Source organism: Poecile atricapillus, chromosome 1 (genome assembly GCF_030490865.1).
Source record: "Poecile atricapillus isolate bPoeAtr1 chromosome 1, bPoeAtr1.hap1, whole genome shotgun sequence".
Lineage (NCBI taxonomy): Eukaryota > Metazoa > Chordata > Aves > Passeriformes > Paridae > Poecile > Poecile atricapillus.
This window is the reverse complement of record NC_081249.1, coordinates 82640836-82657623: the sequence shown is the minus strand read 5'-3', so window position 1 is coordinate 82657623 and position 16788 is coordinate 82640836. Positions and strand designations below refer to the sequence as shown.

General features: G+C 38.4%; 1 protein-coding gene across 1 annotated transcript in view; it reads left to right on the top strand.

Annotated features, from left to right (window-relative positions):
- The window catches only part of DLG2 (discs large MAGUK scaffold protein 2), a 420316-nt gene that overhangs the window by 15549 nt on the left and 387979 nt on the right, over window positions 1-16788 (top strand). The window contains exon 2 of the mRNA XM_058830779.1: window positions 13277-13330. Coding sequence (XP_058686762.1) covers window positions 13277-13330 — 54 coding nt within the window. The remainder of the gene's footprint in view (window positions 1-13276; window positions 13331-16788) is intronic.

The following is a 16788-nucleotide window of genomic DNA, read 5'->3' as shown; positions in this document are numbered from 1 at the left end:
ATGCTGTGGTTATTTGGGTAGTTCTCTAATATTTAGTCAAACTAAATTAATCACTGTAGTTTGGCTCTTACAGTTTGTCAGTCCTTGCAAAACCTGCTCTCACCCCACTTCTGTATTCAGTTCCTTCCAAAATTTTCTTATTTTTGTAAAAATATTTTGACTGTGACATTAAGGGTATCTGATATTTAGGTGCTTGCTAAATTAGAATCTCAGTATAGAGAGGTCTCCTGAGTTCCACTGAGGTAAACCAGGTGTGAACAGTTGAGTCCAAAGAAACACAAAGGGAACACTATGATTTTCACACATACATTTTCACTTCTGAATAGTGGCATAGAATCTAGTTAGGCAGTTGTGTGATTGTCCCAAAGTGCAACAGCTGTCTGGGCTCTAATCTTGCCCTCCTATTCTTCCAATGAGGTTTTTTGATTAACTTTATATTCTTAGGACAGCAATTTGTACCAAGGATCTAATTAGAACTTTATGTAACACAGGCAAAGCCCTCCTTTTGCAAGTCTGTCTCACCTCAGTCCTGCTAATCTTGCAGCTTTCAGTATGGAGCACTCTGAAATATCTGATATTTCAAGCTATCTCCTCTGGTTGAAAACAATTTCAGCTATTGAGAGTCGGGAACAGGGTTCCTTTGATTCTTTTGTCCCGGTAAGGAAAACTGTAACATATCTCTAAAATAAGGCATGTTTTTAAATTTCAGTTCTGAGGGGTAGGCTTCTTTTGTGGGGGGAGATGAATTAAACTGAACTGTGTTGAATTGAATGAACTCAGACCTCTGACCATAGCTCTTCTATGTTTCTTTCTGATGAAAAAATGAGTAATAAAGAACTGTCTTTTATAAAAGCTGGTTATTTTTTTGGGGAATGAATGCATAGTTCTATATACCTGGAATTAAAATATATTGCCAGTATTTCTATTTTATCATTACTTGGATGATCATGAAAAAAATCTATATTACATATAATTCTTACTTCCTGAAAAACATGTAAGTTGAGATATGGCTTTCAAATGATAATAAATATTAATAAATATAAGTTGAACATAGAGGTGTTACTGCTTATAACCAGGTAGCACCCAGTAATGTTGTCTATTGTGTGAGAAATAAGTGATTTCTTCTATTTTTACATCAATATGTGTTGCTACTTCTAATTCCAAGGATTTTCAAGAAGCTATTTATTTATATTACTGTTGTATGCACTGGAAATATTTTAATAGCAGATGGCTTTTGGTGACTGGGTTAGGTAAGCCAGGTAGAATGTGCTGGAAAGGAAAGAAGATAATATCTTTCTTTCGTCTATGTATCTTCATTTCATGTGAAATATGAATTTAATGGAGTATTTTTAAATGAATATATGCTAATATTGTGCAAAAGAGACACACATCTGAACTGTTTAATATGTGATTAACAACCTGAAGAATTATTCAGTTTCAGCTGTGTCAGATCAGTATTGAGCTAATAAGTGAGCAAAAGGGTCTTCAATAGCAGGTGAGCTGATAGCAAAAAAAAAATGTTTCAACCCCTGTCAGTATAAGAGCATTTATAATTGAAGAAGGCATTTCAAAATGTGTCACAAAGCACATAGCAGCATGTGAAGGGTGGGCTGACTTTAACTTTGGAGTCTCTTGCTTTCTCCTTGTTACGGCTGCCCTAAAAAACCTTGTGCCTCCCACAGATTCTGTGTTCTTCTTGCTGTAATATTTTCTATGTCATTTTTCTCCCATTCCTCTGAAGCACACGATGTTCCCATTTCTTGTCCTCCCAGCCAAACATTTATTTAGTATCAGGGTCAGGTCTGCAGTGGGGTTTTTATATGTTAGTGCTCAGAATTGGTGCACCTGCCCGTGAAGTTGCTTAGCTTTTGGAAAGGACCATCACATTAGGTGTTAGTTTTTCCCAGACGTCCCATGGCGAAAGTCAGGATTTACAACAGGCTGAGAATGGTAAATGGGATATTTCTGGCAGGCATCATAATTTACTGGAGGAGGGGGATGTGTTTCATTTGGAGGGTGGGATTGATACCTAAAAGGAAGGGTAGGAGGAGACTGAATCTGTCCTAATGGTTCGGGGGAAAGGCTGCATCATGTCTGAATGCCAATTTCTTGGGATAGATGTTGAATTGTTTTCAAGGTTGAAATGCTGTTGTACAGGATCAAGAGAAATCAGAGTTCCTGAAGCTGAGTATTTTTAGCAGTGAGCTCTTTGATTCCTGTATTCTAGCTCCCTGCCTTAAGCAGATTAGCTCTGTTTGTGTTACTGAATGCTATGCCTAGTCCTTTTCCAGGTGTTCTTCCTAGTGCCTGATGTATAGTGCGTAACTTTCAGTTTCTTTTGCCAGGAAATGTTTTCTTTATCCCTTCTAAGAGTAATCAAAGCTTATTTCAGAAAGCCCTCTCCTGGAGCTTTTCCACTAAAAAAAAAGAGAACCAAACCAGCATTCTCAGAGACAGATATCCAGGAGATGTTTTTTATTGTTACTGTTTTTACTGTTGTTACCAGAGGAAGAGGCTGCCTTGACGCTCTGACCCATTTAATGTTCCAGTGTTTTGGGGGGTGCTGTTCAGTGCATGAAGGGTGGTTGTGACGTTTGAAGTTCCCCTAATTGGTTTCCAAACCCATCTTCTCAATCTTGGTTCAGATAAGTTCTGACCGTTTTTAGGTTTCATGTCTTTGATTGTTACATGTATTGCTCGATGCAGTGAAAGGGGAATGTTGTCTTTGTTTACGAGGACAGTTGTTCCATTTTGTGGGATAAGTGGCTTTTAATATATACATTCAAACAGTAAATTCAGAAAGTGCAGAACTTTTATAGTCCTTTCCAGGTCACTACTGTCAATGTATACAAAGAGCAGCATCCTAAATGTTTTAGGCAACAAAGCCTCAACCTCTCTACTAGGGAGACTATACTAGAGATTGTTGAATTTACATCATAGTTGTAGCTGTGGATAAAATCTACTTGGCTGCCCTTGGCATTACACTGAAAAATAGTCCCATGGTAAAAATAACAAAATACTGATTGAAAAACAGGCAAGTATAATTTTCCTGTTATAAAGTGCTTTTCAGCATCATTAATAACATCAAAGAATTAATTTAATTTTTTTTTATTTCTTCCTTTTTCTTTTAGTCCAAATTTGGTTTTTTTAGTCCTACTTGCACCCATAATAGGACCATAATAGGTCCTATCCACCTATTTGTACCCACAGTCTATTTTTTTCAATTTCACAAGGATGCTTTTCCCTTGATCATTTCTCAAGGGGAATTACCTTCTTTTTTTCCAGGCCTATAGTTTTAAGTAAGGTGTATTTTTTAGGTTCTGTGCAACATCTTTGAAAGAATGTTGGTTTTGCTGTACTCTCCAGTCATTGACATTGTGTTTCAGACTTATAATGGCCCTTGGCATTTTGTTTACTTAAGCAATGACATATCATAGAGCTCCTCGTGTGGCACTGTTACTTCTCAAGTTCAGTCCCTTTATATTGTTTCATTATTCTCCAAACCTATGGTGTCGTGTTGTGTTGATTTTGTGTTTTGAATTTTTTTGCTAATGCTAATTTTAAGAATTGAGAGGTCAGCAGCAATGCATTTTAATGGAGTATGTGAGGAAAAGTTGGTGTAGCTTTCTTTCTTGATGGAAAGTGCCTCTTTATAGAGGATCTAGAAGGGTATAAATATATATGTTTAATCAGTTGCTAATTTTTGTGTTTCTGTTTTTACATGACAACTTTCCTTGTGGCCACAGTACTGCTTCCACTTTCTCTTTGTTGAGAGACCTTATTGTGGCCTTGCTGTACTTGGCTGGGTCTAAGTGAAAGATGGGGAGACTTTTTAACAGGACCTGCTGTGACAGGATAAGGGCTAATGGTTTTAACTTGAAAGATGATTGATTTAGATTAGATATAAGGAAGAGGTGTTTCACAGTGATGGTGGTAAAATACCTGCACAGGTGCTCAGAGAGTTGGTGAATGCCCTATCCCTGAAAATATTCAGTGTCAGGTTGGATGGAGCTCTGAATAACTTGATCTAGTTGAAGATCACCCTGTTTATCACAAGGACTGGATGAGCTTCAGAGGTCCTTTCCAACTCAGACTATTCCATGGTTTTATGACTTCTTGTTTCTCCTACTCTGCTACATTCACCTTATGGAAGGGCAGTTTCCTTAGCTTGAGCTTATTGTCATAGAAGCAGCCAAAAGCCAGATGCTCCTTCAGAGCCCAGCTCAAGTTGAGATCACGTCTGCACAGGATACGCTGTGTCCTCAACACTGCCTTTCATAACCAAAGGCTTTGCTCTTTTGTTTTCTTCTGCTGGTTCAGTCTCACTTCCAGTACTTGATTTGTAGGTTTTTCAGAAGATAGAATGACTAAATAAAAGGTGCTGAACAAATATCTGTTCTGCAGTGACGTTTCAGAACAATTGGTGTTTTGAAGGCAAAGGAGATTTGACTAAGGGAATTTAACTTTCTTGCCAGTTTACATAAACATTTAATTATTGAGTTGGATATTGAGAAACAAAGATGACAAACTCACACTAAGGGAAAACTCCTCATTCTGAGGTTCATTTTCACTCCAGACACCTCTTCTCCTCTAGCCATCACTTCAGGTCCCACTCAATGCCTTTAGGGAGATGAGGGACCTGGGGTCTCTCATGCGTGCGGTTGGAGCAGGAGTCAGGACATGCTTGTGTCTTTCTGCTGCTCCTTTTTCCTTACTCTTTCCTTATTACTTGTTTCTCCTGCCCTGATGGGGGGGCTGGAACCACCTTTGTCCAGCTTAGGGCAGCCCTGGCTTCTCACAGAAGCCTCCCTTGCAGTTAAGTGCTCCCTTGCTGTTTCATCCAGTAGGGAGCAGGAGGCAGGCAGAGGAGACACAAGATTCATGCCTCAGTAGGACATACTCCTTAAACAAAACGCTTGAATGTAGCAGAGTAAGGTGTAAAGTCTAGAAGTTGGACTGATTTTTCTTCTCTGTGCAAAATTTTTAAACTATGAGTGAAATAGGTACCAAAAACTAAAAGAAAATTACATTTGCATGTTTCCACTCTCTGTCCTACATCAAGATTGCATCATTCAAAAGGGACCATCCTCTTTAATCAGTAACAACCTGATAGCACTACAAAGGTTCACAAGGAGAGCCCTGGCTAAGCTCGGCAGCTTGTGATGTTCCTGCTGGGTGCTACAACCTGTAAAATTATGGAAAATAAAGTTCTGGCATGTGCTGTCCTGCAGGCCACCCACAGAGCACTCAGTTTCTCAGGCAGGAGGACATCAGTAAGACAACTGATACTTAAAAATGGTTGTCAAGCCCTATGGTGAAGTACCAAATAGTTGTAATTTATGTAACAGAGCATCTCCATTGAGAGATGTATTTTATACCACGCAAAGCTAAACCGTATGAAAGAGCTGATTCCCCCTGAGCCCTGGATAGCTGCACTTCACACATGGATGTTTATCTTGTAAACTGACCCACTGTGAGTGCAGTGGTCCTGCAGTGATTTAGGGTTTCAAAGAAGTTGTCAGGCAAGTGATATATTTGGAATTATTTAGTTAATTTTATTCAGCACTTAGAGATTCTGGGACATAAAGGGGCACTCTGGGACATCAATTAAAACTTTTCCAGAGGACGTTAGGGTAGAAGTTTACTTCCACTGACATAAAAATCAAAACACTCTTTGTTCCAGCACAGACCAACTTGAATTTGCAGTTTATTGCAGATACTCAAAATCAAGTTTGTTTAAGTTTTTCCTATATACTCAAATGTATATACATTAATTGAAAGCATTTGGCAAAATAGATTTGCCTCTGTACATACTTAGCCAGAATCAGTGAGTAAATTTCATGCATTATATGGACCACAGTAATTCGCAGCTCTCATGATCACTTCAGTGCCAAAACAAGATAGTTGGTGATTTTGCTATTTGTGCTATTAGAACCTTTCCAAAACTCTAAAATTTCTGTATTTCTTACTCTTTTCTCTCTATGGAGAGTTTTAACTTTGACACCAGTAAGCCTTGGTGACTTCTGCCCTTGCTAAGCAGAGATGAGTACTCTTTGGCACTGATTCCATTTCTTCTGGGGTCCTTTTTACAGTGCTCAATGTAACGGATTAAACTGAAAGCAGGTGTTTCATTCTGTAAGATATATGCTCTGATAAGCCTCTTAAACAGATGCTGAATTTTGTTAGAGTAATACCCCTATTTCACATTTATTTTTGCATTCTCTCTTTTTTTGTTCTCTTCATTGCATTGTGATTTTTAGTCCATTTGTTTGTGTTTTTGAAGTTGGTTTTTAGCAGAAATTCCAGGTATTTCATGATATAAAAAGGTAGTAGAGTAAGACACTGAATAACTTTGTAAGCTTAGTGACTTTAAAAATTAAAAAAAAAGTGTGATTTGATGGGTAAGGCAGCCTTGACTCTTGAAAAAAGGGAGAAAAAGCCAAATATGAGAGGATACCATAATTAGGTTTCAAGTGCAGTCCAGATCCAGCCCCTCCATTGTTTGTATTGGGATCACACATGCATTTGTTTTTCCTCTGGTCCTGCTCAGCCTTTGGAGAAAATGTTGCAGTATTTGTAGATTTAGCACTTAGGGACATGGTGGCACGGATTCCATGAAAGAAAGAGCTGAAATTTTGCTTTGATTTTGTTTTTCTCTCTCTGGAAGGTGTTCTGTGTTTGTTCACACTGAGGCTGGGGAGAAAAAAACAACACACATCTAGGTCAGATAGGATGCATAAAATCTGGATGCATGCTTTTCTTCTGGTCTATTTTAAGTCTGTGTGCATTCATGTATATTAGCACACAATCACAGAATATCCTGAGTTGGAAGGTACTCACAAGGATCATTGAGTCCAGCTCCTGTCCCTGCACAGGACCATCCCCAAGAGTCACACCATGTGCCTGAGAGCATTGTCCAAATGCTTCTTGAACTCTGTCAGACTTGGTGCTGTGACCACTTCCCTGGGGAGCCTGTTCCAGTGTCCAGAGAGCTTTTCCCATTGATATTTCTATATCCTTCATTGGATCTTATATTGGGGGAAAAATTGTCTGTATTATTAATCATTGCTACTTCAACCTGCTAACAGGTAAGATCATTACAGGGGAAATTTCAACAACTGTATAGTAGGTGCTTTCCTGTAATTCCTTCTGATCGCCTCTGAATCCACACAGAAATGGGAGATTTTCCTTGTTTTGTTGGTTTTTTTAAATAATGCTAATTCATAGAAATTTAAATAAGAAATTATTTCTAGAGATTAAGTAAAAACAGTGTAATACTTCAAGTCTGCAAATAAGGCCATCTGCTTTGAAAAGTGAAATTTACATTTAAACTAAATGGCTTTATATGAGGTTGCATTATATACGTAGGGAGTGGTCTTGAGGATTTCTTGAGGCATTTTTCTTCTTTCATGGCTGCTGCAGCCTGCAAGCAAAGCTGCTTTTGACTTCTGTTTTATGTCTCAGAGCAGAGGTAGGATTGTTTGCTGCAAAGTCATTCTTTAGGTGTTCAAAGAGGTTCTCTATCTTTTACATTTTCTGATTAATAGCAATGAAATGACTCTTTATCTTAGTCTTTCAGTTTGTAATTCAGTGGTAAATATGACAAAAGGTGCTGTGTCTTCTGTGATCTTGAGGCCTCACAGCGTGCCAGAGAATTACTGTTTTGACATCTAAATTGTCATTTAATCTTTCTTGCTATTGTGTGTAAATGTAAATCTATTTCTTGCAATTGTGAAACTCCTGAAAACAGAAATTTAAACTAATTCAGTATTACTTTCTTAAGCCTTGACAGCCTTACACGGTATATCTGAGACATGCAGCATGCCCAAGTCATGTACAAATATAGGCGCTGCTCTACTTTGTAGTATTAAGACACAAAATGCTAACATTTTTAAGTAATAGAAAACTGGGAATGTATATTCCAGAGAGTGTTTCAGAGTTTAGGGCTGACTGCCTGTAAAAATGAGCCTTTAACCCTGATACAGGGTCCAGAGTTCATTGTCTGCACAAGATGGCAATAAGCCACTGACAACTCAACTTACTTTTCAAATAGTAATACATGCACTCTTGTATTACTCCCAATTTTACCACCTCTTTGAGTTTAATTAAATGTAATAATGTAAGTAATGATGGTAATTCCTTAACAAGAAAAGCAATAGAGAGTTCTAACAGCCTCAATTTACACAAGAAGAGATTGAGATTGGATATTGAGAAAAAAGTCTTCACTGAAGGGGTGATCAAGCCTTGGAACAGGCTGCCCAGGGAAGTGGTGTAATCACAGTACCTGGAAATGTTCAAAGGACTGGCAGTGCTGGATTATTGGTTGGACTTGATCCTAGAAGTTACTACCAACCATATTGATCCTATGAAATTAAAATTGCAGCTAGGAATAAGCACAGGTGGGCAGTTTCAAAATGGTGACATACTTGGTTGTGTTTTCTTGTTAAGAAGTAATGTGCTGTGCTTATGATTTATAATATAGTGGCCATATGACCATATTAACTATGCTTGTGATTTTGGGGTCTGGTGTTGAATATAGTCCTGCATAGTAGGAACAGTTAAAACAAGGACTTACAAATGATGGAGAAAGCAACCCAGTATGAGATGGATCATCTCTAAAACTCTGAGTAGTATGACCAAAACCAGTCAACCAGGATAATGCTGGTATTCATGGTGAAGTTCACCTTGTTTGAGAGGTATGACTCATGTCATACACATGTAGAGAATTTGGTAGCAGAGTAATTGTTCATGAACTAGACCATGTGCCTTTTTGTTCTGTTTCTACTGACTTCAAGTGCTTTTACTCTATCTTGCATCTAAGTTGTGCTTTTGGCAGAAAAGCATCTAGACTGTCTGCTGTGCTGCAAGCAGAACAATCTTGTATATATTTGTGGAAGAAAAGTGTGTTATGCTCAAGTCCTTTAAGAAGAAGAATAAAAAAAAAAATCTTCCATTTTTATTTTTTTTCCCCCAAAGCTATTCAAGTTTTATCTCAGCTATGCCAACCTGTCACTGCAGCTGTCAGTGTGATGCCTTTTTTCAAAGCACAGAGATGTCTCAGCTGAAAGCAGTGCTTCCAGTCAAGGAGAAATGTCCATGCAGGGAGCAGGAGCTGTAAGTCTGATTGTACAGTACATTGTCAGCTTAGTATAATACTTAATGTATAGGTAAGGATTGGGATAGAGAGGGAAGTGAGTGAGCAATGGGGAGGACAGGATTTCTCAATTCACTGCAGTCAGTAATATCCACACTTCTGGTGATTGGTTTGGTTTTATTTTGCATCTTGGAAGAGCTGGTTAAGTGTAATTTACTTGGTAAAATATACTTCAATGTCTTTGTCAAGACTGTGGAGGAGGTCAAAGTGCAGAGTTAGGAATAAAGTCGTCATCTTGCAGAAAGCCATTACTTCTCACCCAGTCTCAAGCCTAGATAAAGAGACTATATACATCTGTGTGGGTATACAGATTAAGAGATAAGAGGCAGTGCTGTCTCTAAGACACTCTAGGCAGAGGTTCTCAAGAGAATCTAGGCATGTTTTTGCACGCCTTTGTTAATTTATGCGCTGTTGATGAATCCTGGTTCATAGATTTGTCAGTGTTCTCCATTAGAAGTACGGAGATACCTGAGTATCTTCTTTGAGGATCTGGTGAACCAGTGTGACATATTTTCAAGTCAGCATAGATACAGAATCGTTATTCTGGAAAGTAAAATCTTTGACTCCTTATTGATACTGCTCTTGGCCCTTCAATAACTTCACTGTGGTTACAGGACTGTTGTGATGCTATTGTGTACTCCTTGGCTAGCACTATATTTAGGGCTCTCTCCAGTGATTGCAAACTGTCTTCTCAACTTTGCATGATTGAAATCTCCTGCTTTAAAGCGTGAGCTACAAACAGGGCCCAGCTAATGAAATAATCTCTATTTCCTGCACTTTAATGCAATTTTGCAGCTCAGGAGGTTAGTGTTTTTCAAATTACCATATATCAGAGAGATGGGAGCAAAACATTTGTATTAAATAATATTTCTTATTAAAAAAACTCCAACAAAACAAATACCACCCCCCTCCAAGAGAGAAAAGAACCAAAAACCTAAAAATACAAGTTGTAACAAGAAGTGCTGTCCCACACAGAATCACATGCAGAGATATGAACAGGAGGAACAAAGAAAACAAATAAATGCACTGATGATATTAGTTGTGAGTGCTTATAGTCTCTATGTCCATCTGAAACTGCACTGTGAATTTTTTCATGCCCATCTGTCTGAACAGAATAAATGCCCCAGTTTCAGAAAATCAGTTTGATAGTTTAGTTTAGTTTTTCCAATCAGTGAAGAATACTGTAAGCATAGTGTTGAAATGAACCCTGAATGATGTACTGGCTTGAAAACTAATTCTTTACAGGCTCTGTAGCAGGGCCAGTCAGGAAAGGACCACATCGTTCAAAGGAGCAGCTTTAAATGCTCAGACTTTTGCTGTGGAAGGGATGATGGACCAAGTGATAACCCAAGGATCAGGATTAGGTAGGAAGCTGACAAATGGAAGTATCGCGGTGAGCGTCCATTGTCTGGGCCTCCAGAATGTTTTGTCAAGGCTCACAAAGGACAGAGGAAGGTGATTAAAAAGAGGGAGGTCAATTAAAAAATGTCTACAAATGTTTGGATTTTACATTGCCAACCTAACATCTTTCTGTGATGAGAAATCCACTAGCTCCGTGGATGAGGGAAAATCGGTAGATGTCATTTGCCTGGATTTTAACAAAGTTTTCAGCACAAATTCTCTTTCATAGCCAAATGAGAGAGAAATTAAATGGATGGGTGTACTAGAAGATGAGTGGGATCCTGGCTAAACCACCAGACCCAAAGAGCAGTGGTCAGCAGTTCATAGTTCAGTTACTGATGGCAAGTTCTTTGTGGTGCTCATACAGAGTTGATACAGGTGCTAATGCTTTTAACATCTTCATTAATAACCACAATGATTATATAGAGAGCATTGTCAGCAAGGTTTGAGGTAACACTGGACTGGGAGGAGCAGATGATATGTGGACTGTTCCCTGCTCTTCAGAGGAATATCAATAAGAAGGAGAAATGGGGTGAGAAGAACCTCACGAAGTTCAGTGTAAACATACAGGAGTTCCCCATGACAGAATAAAACACGGAGCAGTCCCAGGCGGGCACAGTCTGGCTAAGCTGCAGCTTTGTAGAGAGGAGAACAGGTTGCACGTGAGCCAGGCATCGCAGCAGTGAGGGGGAATGGCAAACTGGGCTGCACTACCCAGCCAGGGGCAGCAGGGTGAGAGACATCTCATCCCCTGTCAGGCTGAATTCACTCTGTCCAGCCCAAGTGTTCCCACATTTGTTACTGATTTCTTTAGCTTCACTTCGGGAAAATCTGATACAGATAAAAGGCTTTGTTCTTCAGCAGGTTAAAGAGGTTTGGGAAAATGCTTTGGAAAATAACTTCTCAAAGATTTTTGTTTTATTTTAGTAGATACTATTTTTTCAACTACCAGTGGAAAGATGTTTTTATTCTGAAAATTGCAAACTTTGTTTGTAGTTGGTAATAGACCGACACAGTAGGTAAAAATTAAATGGAGATAAAACCAATACTGTAAGAAATTCCCAAGCTTATTCTTCCTGTAGCAAAGGTAGCACTTTTTAAGTGTATTGAGCTAAATATTAACATAAGTAAAAACTATGATTCTAAAAAGGAAATAATTTGTTTTACCTTTAATGATAATGCATATTCCATATGCCTAAAGCTAAAAATATTATAATCATATAGCTTTCAGCTTTTACCTGTCACTTCAGTGTGTCCAGTGTTTTGGGAATATGTTATGAGAATAACAGAATATGGGCATATCTTTTCAGATACTAAGCATTTTAATGTAAAATAATACCTTACCATGACAACTGGTCCATACCATGAAATGCAGATACCAAATTGTATGCATTTAATTCCTGGCTTACACCGTTGTACAGAAATTGTGGCATTCAGCAGCAGTAGCTTTTGTCCAGTAATATAAAATTTCTTTGAACATAGAATTATCCTTGAATGACTGCACAAAAAATGGGGAAAAAAAACCTGTGCTACTATTATGTTACTTGAGTTATTGCACTAATGTCACATTCTTAATTTGGGTTGTTAGGTTTTGACATCCCACGGTAAATATTTGATGACAGGAATAGGATCAGTGTTCTCAGCAATGCCGTGTTCATGCCCACCATGCACAAAGAGACCCTGCAGTCTGTATGAGTTTAAAGTGCATTCAGTGACAAATATACAGTGTAGATTAATAGATCTAATGAGCTACTGTGCTAAGCATTAGTGTTGTCATCAGCCCAGTACAGTGCCTGAAGAGTCTTTGCTGCCCAAGTAGGCATTAGTAAGGCTGAGAAAGGGTGCCTTCCATCTGTTCTTGCACTACACTGGCTACATGTTGATCCTTCTGAGTCTTTGATTATTAACAATTCCATCTCAGCAGTCCTGTCTGTTTGGCATTTTACTGATGGTGCTTGCCTCTGGCTTACATGTTCTCACAACTTTCTGGTTTTCTCCAGACTCTGAGCCAGGTTTATGCAGCTGGGTCATATCAGAACTTGGCATTGGGTCAGTACCACTGAAGCCCAGAATGGGAAGAGCAGGAGGTTCAGGTGGTTGGAAACTAGCCCGGATTTGAGCTTCATCAAGAAATTAAAGATCAGGTTGAGCAGCTTTGCAGATGCACTAGTCTTTTTAAACTGGTCTGAACCTCAGCTGAGTATATGTGAACCATGCCAATTACATACCTTTGACATAAATATCATAATGAATGTGCTTATACATATACCTATACAATACTGCTAAGTAGTGTAAACATTAAATGTTTATCCTTTGTAAAGATTAGTTAGTCATCTTGGTTCAAACACAAAAGGTGGACTTGTCAGATAGGGAAGCTGAAACCCTCAACCTCAACATCCCCTAATTGAAAGTTGAATATATCAGGTTTCTTACAGTTCTACTGAAAAAATGAACAACTGGATAATGCATATTCAGGATGTGGTCCAAAGCCTGGAGAAATTAAAAAGAAAGACCACAGTGAGCTGTGGTTTGGAGGCTGAGAACCTATTTCCTTCATCCTTGATTGAGCAGTACCCACAGTTATATACTGCTGGATGATTTGAATTCAGTGGGAAAGCAAGCTTTTAAACTTTTAACTTTATGTATCAGTATGGGTATTTCAATATAAAAGAATTTCAAGTGTTTAAATTTATGTTCTCTTTTTTTTTAATTCTCTTTCAGGCAAGCCCTGCCCCTATAATTGTCAACACAGACACCTTGGACACAATCCCTTATGTAAGTATTAAGGAATTTTTTTAAAAGTATCTACAGCTGGTTTATTTTCACACAGAAATTCTGTTTGGTATTGCATGGAATTAATCTTCTAAACAAATCTTGCAGTTAATAATTTCTTTTGCAGTTACACAGTAAATTCTTTTCTAGGAAAAGAAATTGGGAATGACAGTTACACTCAGGTGAATCATAGCATATTATATACACACAGTTTGTAGTTGAAGTTTGCTAAAACTAGCCTTTCTTTGAAAAAAAGTGACTTCATTAAGGCTGTCATCCTCACCAGTGAAATAAGTATTTCCTTTTAGAGTCATGCACACCCTGCTAGCTTAAATGAATGATACCTGGATTCCCAGTGTATATGAAAATGGTACAATATCCTTTCATTTGTCTGTCTGTCCTTCTTTTGTAGATGGAAATTGCTCATGATAAATAACAGGTCAAACTAGTAGATTTAATATTTTCCTGTTAATGTCTCTTCTTTTTTATGACTTGTAGGAAACAGATTATCCTAAAATAAATGCATGTTTTTATTAGATTTTTAAAAATCTGGTTTTTCTACAAGCATTTGATATTACTGTCATTTAGACTGTAAAATCAACTATAGCTGGAGATAAAGGACATAGAAAAACACAAAGTAAACACATCACAGAGAGTAACAGGCTTAAATGATTGGGGGAAAGGAAAACAAGTGGAAATCTATCTAGCCAACCAGTATCTATTCTTTCTTCCTGCATCATCTTAGTTATCTTTTTGAAACTCCTAATTAATGTCTCTCATCTGTCGTGTTTTGTCCACATCTGTTTCTTATGATACCAATGCATAAGTCTAATTATTTATCTGCCTACTCCAATCATGTTGCTGGCTTCTGTCTTTCAGAAGACTGTTGATGACAAGTTTAATAGGGGTTTTCCTGGCCAGTTTGTTACTGACAATTCATAAAACTTGGAAATTATGATGCAGAACACAGGTAAAGATCACAGCCAAGAGCAATTTAGAAGAATGAAAGTGCTCTAAAGCAGAAGAGAATTAAGTCCCTTGATGGGAATATGAACTATTGTAAGGGTGAAAAAGTTAAATAGAATTTCTCTGTTCATTTGCATGCAGCTTTTTTAAATGTCTTCCTATCATTTCTGTCTCAGTTTTCCATCCTAACATCAAAACCATCTGCTATGGTCTCACTTTCAATAGGTCTCTTTGGCTTTTCTCCTTTATTTTGATGACACATTTTACACTTAGTGTTCTCTGTCTTCCACAAGGGACATTGTGAGCCCCAGTTCTCATTTTCAGCACTGGACCTGTGCCCAGGATCCTCCGCAGCTACGGTGTTTGAATTCCGAAATACAGATGCAATTACACTAGTGACAAGATGCTCAATCAATAAGATTTATTCCCTTAACACATTCTATCAATACTTGCACACTTTTGTGCCACTTTTGTAGAAAGTTGAGTTCCTTTCTGTTAAATTATAAAGAACAAATGACCAAGCACGTTCAAGAGGAATGTTGACAGTGGGCTGAGAAGTGCCTGCGGGCTGTTTCAGTCTCCAACACATGATGTGAAGTGGATAAATAAACAGAAGGTGCTTACTGTACAAATACACAACTTTGAATTAGTCACCTTGCTCTTCCCAGCCTGGGAGGAGTTACTTCTCTTAGATATGGGACACAGCAGTGCCACCACAGAGGGACTTATTTAACATTAGACACTAAGAAATACTTCACTGTGAACTGTCTGCTGAGCCCAGGCCACCATAGTGCCCCACAGAACTTGGGGTCTCTGCTTTACAAATAGGCATTTCCTTCTGCTCAGGATTTGTATGCCTGAACATCCTCTCATATGGGACACAAAAACAAGCCATGGACAAATGACCTCTTCCTCCAAACTAGTATTTGAGAGTGTGGGATGGGAGACCTGTGTTTTCTTTCTTGCCCTCAGGAGTAATGCAGTTTAATTTAGTTTTGCTTCAATTTATATTTCCTCTGCAAGGGAGATGCTGTAGTCACTGGGACAGATCCATGTTTGCTTCTGTGTTCATCCCCTCCTGGTCCAAGGATCCTTCCCAGTACAGATTTAGTGACAGCGTGTGGTGAAATGACTCTGGCCAATAGGTAAACACTCCTCTCACTCCTCTCTGGTGTGGGTCTGGAAGAAAATAGGAGATAAAATATAGAGTTATATATGAAGGCACTGAGTTAAATAGAGAAAGCAAATGCTGCATGTGCAGGTAAAGCAAAATAAGAAATTCATTCACTACTTCCCATCCATCGGCAGATGTTTAGCCTTTCCTGGAAAGCAAGGCTTCATGTGTAGCTTGTTATTTGGGAAGACAGATACCATAACCATGACTGTTCTCCCTTGCTCCTCCTTTCCAAAGCTTTTATTGCAGAACCATGTGATATGGAATATTCCTTTGGTCATGTGGGGTCATCTCTCCTGGCTAGGTCCCCTCCAAACCCTGTACCCACCCCAGCCAACTTGCTACTGGGACGGGAAGGGTAAAATGGAAAGGAGAAAAAGCCTTGATGCTGTGAAAGCTCTCTACAGCAATAACCAAAATGTTGGCATATTATTATTATTTCAGCCACACATTGAATTACTGCTCCACATAAGCTACTGTGGAGAATAAACCCCATCCCAGAAAAACCCAGTACAGCCTATAGTATTGTGTGGGTCCTGTAATACAGCCTATAACATCATGAGGTGTTAGGGGATTTTTGTCTCTTTTAAATATTTGGAAATACAGAGACAAATCATCCAAACTGGATGAGTTAAGTGTATGATGGTGCAGCCATCATCATATCATTTATTTTAAATGAAATGTAATTTAGCAGATATGCCCTAAAATATTTTTTCTGGATGAGGTCAGTTCAGAGAGATAACAAAAAGCTAGATTTAATTATGATTTTGAATCTTGAACATGTGTCAGGCATCTGCATTTTCAGCACTGTTAGGACTTCCAGACACGCCTGGGGGAAGACTGTAAGTGCCTAGGAACATTTTTCGTGAATGTTAAAGTATCCTTAGAGTTAACTAGCTAGGTATTTGCACTTCTGAAAGGCACTACTGATTTGTAGTTGCCATAAAATAAACATCTAACACTCTGAGAAAAAATTATTTTATTGATCATAGAAGCCAAGTTAAATTATTTTATTTTCTGTCCAAAGCTAAAAGCAGCCTTGGTGTAAGATGCTGATCCTCTCTCAGAACTGTAGAGTGTTTAAAACACCTAGAAGTGCCATTCCTTGGGGCTATAGTGATCTTAGATTCCTGCTATTCATCCCTGTTTTTCAGCTCCCATTGCCAAAGTACACTTGGAGTCCAGGAAGACTGGATGGGAAGAACAAGATTTTTTCCTACTAACTGGGTCATGTTTCTAATGTTCACATTCTTTTTTTTTTTTTCATACTCTGTCTTTCTCTAGTCTTAGATGGTTTTCCTTGAAATCTTTTGATTGAGTT